The 12,479-nt window shown below is 40.5% G+C and overlaps 1 protein-coding gene across 2 annotated transcripts in view; it reads right to left on the bottom strand.

The window, feature by feature from the left end:
• Positions 1-12,479, bottom strand: part of AHCYL1 (adenosylhomocysteinase like 1) — a 40,890-nt gene that overhangs the window by 13,204 nt on the left and 15,207 nt on the right. For both annotated transcript variants that reach the window (XM_030868961.3, XM_030868962.2), the window contains exon 2: positions 1,413-1,524. In XM_030868961.3, coding sequence (XP_030724821.1) covers positions 1,413-1,524 — 112 coding nt within the window. The remainder of the gene's footprint in view (positions 1-1,412; positions 1,525-12,479) is intronic.

Raw genomic sequence — 12,479 nt, forward strand, 5'->3', positions numbered from 1 at the left:
AACTCAATCTTTCAAATTTTTGTCTCTTAGCTATAATTAGCCTGCTTGCCACCTATCACTTTTTATATCTGTCTCACTCCAAGACACCTTTTCACTTATGACAGCCATTATATTTTGGAACCTTTTCTTGCACACATGCTCACAGTGAGACTGCATATTCATTTATTTCCGTACTTAACCCTGTATACCACCATTTGTACTTGCCTGCCTATCTTGTCCATAATGGGTTAACAGTGTCACAGGGCAGAGAATAAGTTTTTAAAAATTGTCTATCCGTTTCTTTTTTTTTAAACAGTCCTTATACCTCAAGCCCAGTCCTAATGTTAATAATACAATGCAAACAAGATTATGGCAAAAGAAAATAAATGGCTTTTGGTACAAATTCCTTTGCTGACATTCATAGCAATCTATGACCTTGAGCAAGCCTTTTAATCTTTTAACAATGTTTCCTCAGTTGAACAATGAGGGGGTTGGATTAGATGCCCCGTTTCCTCCAGTACTCAAACTGAGATTCTATATCCTTTTCCATGTTAATTTTCTAATACCCGCCTCTAAAGTTGAGAAGGGCACAGTTCAAAGCAGAAGAAAAGACTGCTTATATGGGGATAAGATAGGAGAGGCGAACTAAAAAGAAACAGCTGGAGCCACATTAGTTGGACTCTTTCCCACTCCAGAGGTTAACAGGGGAAGATATTTCAACATAAAGGGTAACCTAGTAAATAAAAAGAGCTAAATACTAATTTTTTTTTGCGGTACGCGGGCCTCTCACCGCCGTGGCCTCTCCCATTGCGGAGCACAGGCTCCGGACGCGCAGGCTCAGCAGCCGTGTCTCACGGGCCCAGCGGCTCCGTGGCATGTGGAATCCTCCCGGACCGGGGCATGAACCCGTGTCCCCTGCATCAGCAGGCGGACTCTCAACCACTGCGCCACCAGGGAAGCCCACTAATTTTTATTGTTGACAATTCAAGCAGTCTTAAAGGCAAGAAAGAAAAATAGGTGGCAGGGTATATCTTTAACAAAGAAATCAGAAATTATGCTTCCAAAGTACACCTCTTCTTCAAGGCCAGTTCTGGCAGCCAAAATACCATTGATTTTCTCCCTTCTCAATGTGGGTGAATAAACGTGGGAATGGGAACCGGCCCAGTACTACCAACCAGGAACTGGCCACAGACCACACACAGAGACCATCGGGGAGGAAAGTCTCACGATGACAAAAGCTTCTCCAGCTACAACCCTGGCTGGGAACATTCCCATTGCTCAACCACTAGTTATCAGCTTTCAGCACAAAGACAGGCAGTCCTGACATGAGGTATTTTCAGATCCTAGATAAGTGAAAAGAACTGGGTAGAGTACTAGCTCAAGACTCTGGAATAGGGAGGAGAGATCAGAAAGAACAGGAAGTTCACACCTACCTGAACTGTAGCTGTCAGTGGAGGACTGAGAAATAGAGCGAGACAAAGATCGTCGACCAGTCTTGGTGGGGAATTTGGTGAACTCCTGCATGTCATCAGCAAACTGGATTTGCTATAAGAGGAAGACAAAAAGTTGAAACTTACAACAAGGATTCTATGAAATGTTTCATTTTTAAAGGCTATACATTGCCTCCCCTAAAAGCTAGTATTATCAGGTGGCTCCTACTAAGTCAGTAATTCTTCCACCAGAAATGAGGGTGGAGGAGGCTATTCTTTGACTCCTCCCAAAATGCCAATTACTATCTCTTCCCGATGGCTTCAGCAGAATTTTGTGGGTACAGGGGGAGGAGAGAGAGCTTAAGACCCAACTTCGTTTAGCATTTGTCTAATTTCACAGGTTTTCCTTCCCACGTTCCATAAAGTTTTCTTTTCTCTTCTCTTCTAACCCTGAGACATTAAACTCTTTACCCTTGCTCTCAACTCTATCAAAAAGCAGGCATAATCTCTTAGGGCTTCTGCTTGATTTTTATTTCAGAATATTCTCTTGTAGCATATTCTTATCCTGAAGTTAGCAATGGTCTTGTTTTTTTGAAAGAATTATGAAGAGATGCCTTAAATGGTGATGGGCATTGGGGTGCTAATAGTCAGAGTCCAATCATGTACCTACCCTTCACAAAGCCAATGGAATATTGCCAGAACCTTCTATACACAGTAAAATACCAGAATATTCTAATAAAAATTTAAAAACACACATACCATAGTAAATTCCAACTAATTAGGACTAATATATATATATATTTTTTTTTTTTTTTTTTTTTTGCGGTACGCGGGCCTCTCACTGCTGTGGCCTCTCCCGTTGCGGAGCACAGGTGCCGGACGCACAGGCCCAGTGGCCATGGCTCACGGGCCCAGCCGCTCCGCGGCATGTGGGATCTTCCCGGACTGGGGCACAAACCCGTGTCCCCTGCATCGGCAGGTGGACCCTCAACCACTGCGTCACCAGGGAAGCCCAAATTAGGACTAATTTGAAGGAAGGAGAGAATAATGACTTGGTAAACTCTGTATTAAAAACTTACTTAACCATAATTCAAAAAGAGTCATGTACCACGATGTTCATTGCGGCACTATTTACAATAGCCAGGACATGGAAGCAACCTAAGCGTCCACTGACAGATGAATGGATAAAGAAATATGGCACATATATACAGTGGAATATTACTCAGCCCTAAAAAGAAACGAAATTGAGTTATTTGTAGTGAGGTGAATGGACCTAGAGTCTGTCATACAGAGTGAAGAAAGTCAGAAAGAGAAAAACAAATACCATATGCTAACACATATATACGGAATCTAAAAAAAAATGGTTCTGATGAACCTAGGGGCAGTACAGGAATAAAGACACAGACGTAGAGAATGGACTTGAGGACACGGGGAAGGGGAAGGGTAAGCTGGGATGAAGTAAGAGTAGCACTGACATATATACACTACCAAATGTAAAATAGCTAGTGGGAAGCAGCTGCATGGCACAGGGAGATCAGCTCGGTGCTTTGCGACCACCTAGAGGGGTGGGATAAGGAGGGTGGGAGGGAGATGCAAGAGGGAGGGGATATGGAGGTATATGTATGCATATAGCTGATTCACTTTGTTATACAGCAGAAACTAACACAACACTGTAAAGCAATTATACTCCAATAAAAATGTTAAAAAAAACTTTCTTAAATGAAATAAGGCAGAAACAGATAACTTTTGAAGGATACTTGGAAGACCGGCTTTAATAAATAGCAAATAGCTTACAATTAACATTATTTATAGTTAAATTAATTAGTGTTTCTAAAGTGTAGGAAAACACTTCTATTAACTGGTTTAAACCTTCCTCCTAAATGCCTGTTTAAACTCTGACAAACCCTTTCTTTGAAATATAAAATAAACCTCGACCTCCTCTGAAAAACAGAATGGTTTGAGAATCTGAATCAAGCTTCTCCTCACAAGCTGATTAAATCTGAAAAGGTTCCCATGGAGAATTCATTAAGCTAAGTTTTCAGCAAATAATATCTGGAAATGTAACCTATTACAGATTAAAATCTTCTCTCCATAATGCTAGCAACCTGGTTATAGGCATTTTGAAGCCAGGAATAGTAAAACGCCCATTAGTTACAGCTGCTAAACATTCCCCTCCTCTGTCATATGTACCCTCCAGCTAGGGTAGCATCTGGTGGCAGTGTAAGAATCAGGAATAACTGTGCAGCCTAGGCACAGGCAGCTAATATGAGCAAGGCGATTACTGAATTAGTAGGATTCTACAGGTAATGAAGCAGTAATCAAGGGAACACAGACTTGTGTTTTTACACCAAGAATCAAAGCGGAGAATACTGATGTCACAGATAATACTACTGGGCAGCAGGCCTGAAAGAAAAACTTCAGTGTACTTTCATTTTAAACCTACCTTGGTTTACCATCCAACTGGGCAGTTTTTCTTTGGGTTACTTTGTGAAATAGAGAGGAGGCAGAGTCCACAGACTGTATTTTTAAGTTTAAGGACAGATCCTAAAGGCATGGAAGGGAAAGAGAGCTACATATTCTGGCATCTAGACCAGGATCTTGCACATAGGAAGCGTTCAATAATTATTTGTAGAATGAGTGAACCTTTCAAATTTCTTTCTTCTATAAGATCAAGTCAATTGAATTTCAAAAATAAATAAGTAAATAATAAAGATTCAAGCTAAACCACAAACACTACACCTGAACTTGATTAACAAGTATCTTCGTACACCTGAAGAAGCAGCTTTTTTAGTTTAGGTGCTAAAACTTTAATTAGCTTAAATGTCAAAAACACAACTGCCTTTCAAACCCAAACCAAACCAAACCAAAACCATTTATTGAAGTGACCACAAGTCAGCATCTGCCCTTCTAGATAGGATTTCCCACTGTATGTTCACATGACTTCTGCAGTCAGCAAAGCTAGATTTACTGAAGGGATTAATCCAGGGCCAAGGTAATGACTTTCAACCCAATATGCAGTTATTTTGGTGGCAGAAAAAACAGTCAAGAGACCATCAACACCGTTTAACACTCTCCAGAGGCAGCTCTTCCTCCATCAGCTTCCTTGCTCCTGGCCTAGGCAGCCTATTTGGAAGTTGCTCTCCTCTAATGACTGTTACGACTCCCTCCCTGTTCATCTTTTTTTTCCCCCAAAGGTTCTGGGTATATTCCCAGACACCACCTACCTGGGGGTAGGAAGGGTGAAGGAGGGAAATGCAATAACACTTGCAGTTTTTTTAAATAAAAAATATAGACAGCCTGCTGTGTCAAGACAGATATGTATTTCTTTAGCAACCTAAGAACTAATAGTCATAATCCCACCTTGTAGAATGGGATTAGGTTTTAGTAGCCTAAAGCTTAGCAAAATCTTTCCCATCTAAAAATATGAGACTGTTGCAAGCAGCTTACTAATCACTGCAGCGCCTCATCTCTCAGATAATGAATATGGTCCATATTTGAAGTGGGCAGAGAGTTAACTCAGGCCATGACATAAATGGGTCACTGTCTATTCTTGCAGCATATTGATAATCTCAATGCTTATAAATAAAATGATTCAGCTACACAAAGATACATGATAACCTTGTCTTCTCTCCCACCCCAAACTACGTGCAGAAGAGAACCTATATCAATAACTGCTGCTGTGAAATGCAGCTTCTCTGCTAGTTTCCATCAGGCCTGCTAGCTCCACTGGCTATCTTCATAGCTAGTAGCTCTGTCTTCTTGGTGAAATACCTCCTGGAGTGTTGTTCACCTTCACATTGTAAATAGACAGTGCTGCCAAAAGCAATTTACAGATATCACAAGTTTTCTCTCTAGTGAAGCCAGATCTCAATAATAGCCTTCTAATTGGGTTGGACTCACTGCATTTAAGCAAAACATGGTTATTTAGTTGAAAACAAAATACAAAAAATGACTACAAAGTCGTCTGTTTACATTACTTCCTATTTATCATGATTTCTTCCAATCATTATTAAGTCTTAATTGGTATGCTTTCATGTTTCTTCAAATCTAGACCTGTAAGGAATGCCAGGTCTAATATGATGTAGGATGGGGATGAGGAGGAGGGAAAAGAAGATAGTTGAAGTCCAAAAAGGTCTGAAAATCAAAAAGTCCTATGTTAAAGAACTATTCTGTTTCAATACTCACTACCCCATATAAACAGCCTTACCCACAACAAACACACCAGTGTTCTATTTTTTTGGCCGGGCCACGTGGTTTGCAGGATCTTACTTCCTCGACCAGGAATTGAACCCAGGCCCACGGCAGTGAAAGCATGGAGTCCTAACCACTGGACCGCCAGGGAATTCCCACCAGTGTTCTATTCTTGAACTAATATCAATCATATATGAGAAAGGTTAGAATATCAGATTGACCCATTCTGCAAATAGCACATCCAAATACAGAAGTGTACTTGCTGTGCCTTAGCGACTCAATTAAATGTCAGGCCAATTTTATGTGCTATTTTAGAGCACCTTTTAAAATAGCTTGGTGGGTACAATGGTTGACTCTTCTATGTGATACTGAGAATGGTAAGAAAAGCTCTACTGAAGAAACAATTTGGCGTATGGTACATCTACCACCTAGTGGTAAGTCTAGTGACAGACTGAGCTAAAAGAATTGCTCTACAGAACTTAGCAAGAAGAAGGAATCATAGGCAATCGATAACAGCTATAAGACTCCAGAGAAGAAAAACAGTCGTATACTACTTGTTTAGTTGATCTTAATTGATATTTTTTACCATCAGAAGCTGAGAAGTTTACTTCCACAAACACATGGTCTATCTACTCAGATTAAGTAGCTTAATTACACTTCCTTCCCAGGTCCCACCCAATTTTGCCTTCTAGGTACTAAATCAGAGAATTAATAGCCACCAGAATTCTGCTATGACACTATGGCCAGTGGAGGGTGATCAGGATAATATTCAGGGTATTACATTCCTTTAGCCAATACATCTAGTAGGCACCAACTAAGTACTCAGTGCTATTTCAGGAAAGATCTATGGAAGATCTATGGACTCCTTCCAGGACTCCTACAACATCTTTTCTAATCCCCTTTTCACACATCTTCTGGCTAATTTATTCTTTCTTCCACAGATTCTACTCTCACCTGCTTTTTTTTCAGAGGAAATGAAGAGAGTATGGCTGTCAGCATAAAAAAAGTCCAAGACCTTTTCTTGATACTTACCACTGATCAGTCTGATTCCCATTTCAGATGAATCCAAAGAAACAGTTATCAATAAACACCAACTTCTTGGTACAAGAACTATTTCAAACTTCCAATCAGGCAAAAGAAACTTCCCAAATGAAAGGCATCCCTTCCTCAACTTGTGGCCCGCAGGTACACCAACAGAAAACAGTTTATCTCAAGGGAATCAATCTCAGGCCACAGAGTCGAACCCAGAGCCACCTCCAGTCACTTCTTCCATTCCCTGGTGCAGAAACCAGTCTTCTGAGACTCGGCAGGTTTTGGCTGCTCACTGTCCTCCTTCCCTGTCTCAAGTTTCTTAAGTTCTCAGTTTCCCCAGATGGGGCCTGAGTTTCTAGAGGGAGGGGGTAGGCAAGCTAATCACAGCACACATCTCCCTCCCCCACTCCACTGGGCTGTGTCTCAATAGTAACAGGATATAACACACACACACACTGCTAGAAACCAATTCCACTGTCACAAGAAACACTCCTTTCAAAATGGGACTCAACTTGATCTTTCTTCAATGTTGGTGGGAGCAAGGGGTGTGGCAAAACCAGGGCCCACACTGCTGAGTCACTTAAATGGTGAGGAAGGAACATAAAGCTTGAAAAACTCTGCCAAAGAGTGGTTTTACCCTTATCAGCTACTCCCCCTCTCTTTGTATTAGAGAGCACACTTCATTGGCTTTCTATTATCTCCTAAAGTGCTCTAGTGAAAGTGAGTGATCTAGGCCTCCAACTGCCAACTAGAGGTAAAATTAAGAGGTTTAAAAAATGGCAACAAGTGGGCTTCCCTGGTGACGCAGTGGTTGAGAGTCCGCCTGCCGACACAGGAGACACGGGTTCGTGCCCCGGTCCGGGAAGATCCCACATGCCGCGGAGCGGCTGGGCCCGTGAGCCATGGCTGCTGAGCCTGCGCGTCCGGAGCCTGTGCTCCGCAACAGGAGAGGCCACAGCAGTGAGAGGCCCACGTACCGCAAAAAAAAAAAAAAAAAGCAACAAGTAAGAGGAAAGGCTTCCTAATCTTTTGAAAATCACAAATTACAACAGAACATAACATGCAACCGGACTATGTTTCAATTGCCTATTTAGCTATCTACCTGTCCAATTGCCTGGCCAGTTCCAACTTTCCTCATCCTCAATCCGTCTACCAATATTATATGAAAACATTCCAGTCATTCTTCTTTTTCTCCTGACACTGAATTATCATTAACTCTAGGGTTGTTTTTTTTTCGTTGCTGTTTTTTGTACAGGTGACTGAAGAAATCTAGGTTCTTGGAACATACCCATGGCTTTACTGATACGCCAAAGTTCCCCCCACCGCATCCCCCAGCACCAGTTGGCACGTTCTATTTATTTTTCCAACTTTATTACGATCATTTTCAACATAAAAAAATTAACACAATATAATGCACATTTGTATACCCTCCATCTAGATTGAAGCTTTCCATTTTCCATATTAGGTTTCTTTCTCTATCTCTATACATATACACACATGCATACTTTCAAACAGTCCTGCAAAAAAATTTTTCCAAATATAAAAATTCATAATAAATTCTTCAGAATGCATCTTCTAACAAAGATATTCTTCTACAGAGCCCCTATAACATTATAATACTTAAGAACATTAACAACAATTCTATATCATCAAATATCCAGTCTGTATTCAAATTTACTTAATTTTTCTCAAGTATATCCTTCATAGTTGTAAACCCGGCTCTTCCAACCCAGGATGGAATCAAGGTTCACTAAATGCATTTGGTTGTTAGGTTCTTTTAGTTTCTGCTAATTTAGAAGAGTTCTCCTGCTTCCCACCTGCCCCCACCCCCCACCCCACCGTGCTCTGTGATACTGACTTTTCCTCCCAGAGTCCAAGCCAGTTGCCTTATAGAATCTCCTTTTTTTTTTTTTTTTTTTTGCGGTACGCGGGCCTCTCACTGCCGGCCTCTCCCGCTGCGGAGCACAGGCTCCTGACACGCAGGCTCAGCGGCCACGGCTCACGGGCCCAGCCGCTCCACGGCATGTGGGATCCTCCTGGAGCAGGGCATGAACCCGTGTCCCCTGCATCGGCAGGTGGACTCTCAACCACTGCGCCACCAGGGAAGCCCTCTCCCATATTTTGAATTTTTCAGACTGTTTCCTTCCTGTGAACTGGATGTTCAGTTTTGGGGTTTGATTAGAAAGAGGTTAAAATTTGGCAAGAATATTTCATAGTTGGTGTTGTATACTTTACTTCGCAGCGTATCAGGAGGCACATAAAGTCAGGTTGTTCCACTACTGGGGACACTAACCTGAAACCCTTGGTTAAAGTGACGAACATCAGTCTTTGAAAGGAATATTTTCTCCTTTGCAAGTAAAGGTTAATTTGTGGGGTGATCCTTGTCAGCCTGTGAATGTCCTGTTCCCTAGTGACTTTACCATCTGTTCATAATCCTTGCCTGAGCCAATTATACTAGGGGGGAGGGGGGTTTATAGAATCATGATTCCTATCATTCTTTCCACATATATTAGGCTGGCATGTAAAGAAAAGCTTTTCTTCTTTCTCTTTCACTTTTTTTTTTTACGTGTCATTCATATTTTATTTATCCAATATGTTACACTCAATTATATGAGTGCACTGAATGCTCCAATTGTCCCAAACTGGGCCAGTGGGAGCCTCCTTTAAGCTGACTCTTCTGTTCTTTTGACATGATCCCATTTAAATGATTCCTTTCTTTCCGACATAAGAAGATATACCAGGCTCATCTTGTTCTTTCTCTGCTTCAGACCTAGAATCAGTCATTTCTCCAGGGAGCCCTGATTTCTTTCAGCGGGGAAAGGTATTTAGAAACTAAAATCTGGATATAATGTCTGCCTATTGCTATGAGAGGTGTCAGTGCTTCTAAGTTCTTTCAGTAGAGAGAGAAATTAATCTTTTTTGTTTTACTCATGAGTACATATTGATACTTTTTTTCAAATTTAACATTACCATTTTTAAAATTTTTAATTTTCCTATTTGTATCTTTTTTTTTATGGTGACAATCTTGGTCTCTAACAGCAATACAATATTTACTTATTTGCTTTAGTCTATACTACACATAAAATAATTTCAAAATTACAAGGCTAATATTATTAACAATAATCTATGCAGTGAAGTGTCAATATTTCATTGAAGTTCTTTTTTTTCCTTAGAATATATTTCACAAAGAGTATGCATAGTCAAAGTACTTTTTTCTGGGTGATTGTGTAATCTTCCTGATATGTAGTTAGGTTCATTTGTTTCTGTTTATATGCAATTTTAAGATTTCCTTTTTCTTCTCTTAATTTTATTTTTTGACATATAAAACACATCTCAAAAATTTTAAAGGTATACTCAGAGAAGTCTCATTTCCATTCCTATCCCCCCAACTCTGTTCCACTCTCCCCAATTTTCATTAATTTCTGGTTTAGCCTTCTTATGTTCATTTTTTGAGGTAGGAAAAGCAAATATGTATTTATATTCTTATTTTCCCTCTCTTTCTTATTCAAAAGGTAGCAGCTAAAATATTCTGCACCTTGTTTTTTTTTTCACTTGTAAATCACTTTGTATTGGTTCAGAGAGTATAAGAATCAACAATTCTTGAATGTCAGGAAAGACCAAGCCTGGTTACACATATATACAAACCTTACATGTTTGTAATAAAAAGTCATTAGCCTTAATTCGCAGTCCTCTTTAAAGCTAATACTGATTTTCAGTGAAGCTCACAAGATGTGAAACTTGCAAACCTTACTGCAAAGTACGCTGGGATATTCTTTAAGATGAAAACACAACTGCTTACAAATTAGGCAAATCTGTATTCTTCAAACAAATTGCTATGAGAAGAAAAGTTATCACTGAAAGCAAGTAATCAGTGGATATCTCTAGAAGGAAGATGGAGTCTGGCATTTTGGAAGGTGGCCACATAGACTGAGTAAATGCCATCTGTGTAATTTCTTAGCCTATCAAATTGGAACAAGATTGGAGATGTTATAAGAACAATTCTTCCTTCCTTGATCTGGAAGTCTAGCTTAAATAAACTTGAAAGCCAATTACATCTTAGAAATTTAAACCCTCTTTACATATTCACTTGAGTGAGTGAATCCCACCTGTGATATGGCAGAAGAAATACAAGTAGCTCCCAATAAGTAGCAGCTGAGTCCACGAGGGTCAGCATTCAGAACCCTAGACTAATACTGAACAAAGGTTAATGAGACATTTTTTTTAGTCACCATCCACCGCTTCCCATCAAGTACAGGCTCAAGGGAGGAAAAAAATCACCAAAACTCAATATTAAATAACATTATCTGACTTTAAAGACCTAATGTTAAATACTATGTAGTAACAGGTATTGCTTCCAGAGATGAGTGGGTCAATGGGACTCTTCAGAATCCATTCTGTAGTTAGACTGGATATTTTCAGGTTCAAAGGACAAGGTGAAACCACTTTAAAGATCAGCTGCAGCAAGCTTTAGTTTCCACAGCTCTTAAAAACAAAACACAAAATATTAAGCTTCTAATACATGGACAAGAATCTATCAAAGATCATCAGTCACATCAAAAACATGATTGTAGGGCTTCCCTGGTGGTGCAGTGGTTGAGAGTCCGCCTGCCAATGCAGGGGACACGGGTTCGTGCCCTGGTATGGGAAGATCCCACATGCCATGGAGCAGATGGACCCATGAGCCATGGCTGCTGAGCCTGCGCGTCCGGAGCCTGTGCTCTGCAACGGGAGAGGCCACAACAGTGAGAGGCCCGCGTACCGTAAAAAACAACAACAACAACAACATGATTGTAGGGACTTCCCTGGTGGTGCAGTGGTTAAGAATCCGCTTGCCAGTGCAGGGGACATGGGTTCGAGCCCTGCTCTGGGAAGATCCCACATGCCATGGAGCAACTAAGCCTGTGCGCCACAACTACTAAAGCCCGTGTACCTAGAGCCCGTGCTCAGCAACAAGAGAAGCCACCACAATGAGAAGCACGCGCACCACAACAAAGAGTAGCTCCCATTTGCCACAACTAGAGAAAGCCCGCGTGCAGCAACGAAGACCCAACACAGCCAAAAATAAATAAATAAATAAATAAAACATAATTGTATTTTTCATTGTAGAGAGGCAGTATTTGCCATCCTTCTTGATGTTCTAACTTGAGGTGTTTATGTTCAATTTTAGATAAGTCTCAGTATAAAATAATGACCTTAGATAGCCTACAAGAAACAAGCTGGTTGAAAGAAATTGTAGGCCGAAACATCTTTGGAGCTATTGAAAAATAAGAGCTACCTGTTGTTCCAGAATGAATACAGTACAATCCCCCTATTCTCGCTGCCTCCCAGACCTGAAGACAAAGTTTGCGTTTTCCTGACCTATGACTTTCTGATTAGCCATATTCTAATGAGTAAAGTGGACAGATAAGCAAGGATAAAGGTCTCTTGCTTTTGGCTGTATGGTAAACCAAAAGCCAAAACCAACTCTTGTATAGGAAAAGTTATTCAGCTAATTTTACCAGTAACACTGCTAGAATATCACTGATCTAAATGTTTTTCAAACCATTTTTGTTTAAATCTTGGCATACAAAGAACAAGCAAATCCACTCGAGGGCACTCAATTAGGATTTTTTACTTAAAGCTGATTAGCAGTTTGAAATCCACACTTGCTAGCATGGTGAAAACCAAGGTCCTGAATGCCTAGATTTCTATGACTTTCTAGTTTAAGCAGCTGCTTCAACATTAGTGGCTGTGGCTAAGATTTTCTTATAGAGGATTTGTATTTTCAAAACATTCTGGAATCCTTTGACTGCTGGATCTACCCTTCACAGATGACAAAACAGAACAGGGGTGAGAGTTAAGTGACTT

Source organism: Globicephala melas, chromosome 1 (assembly GCF_963455315.2).
Source record: "Globicephala melas chromosome 1, mGloMel1.2, whole genome shotgun sequence".
NCBI lineage: Eukaryota > Metazoa > Chordata > Mammalia > Artiodactyla > Delphinidae > Globicephala > Globicephala melas.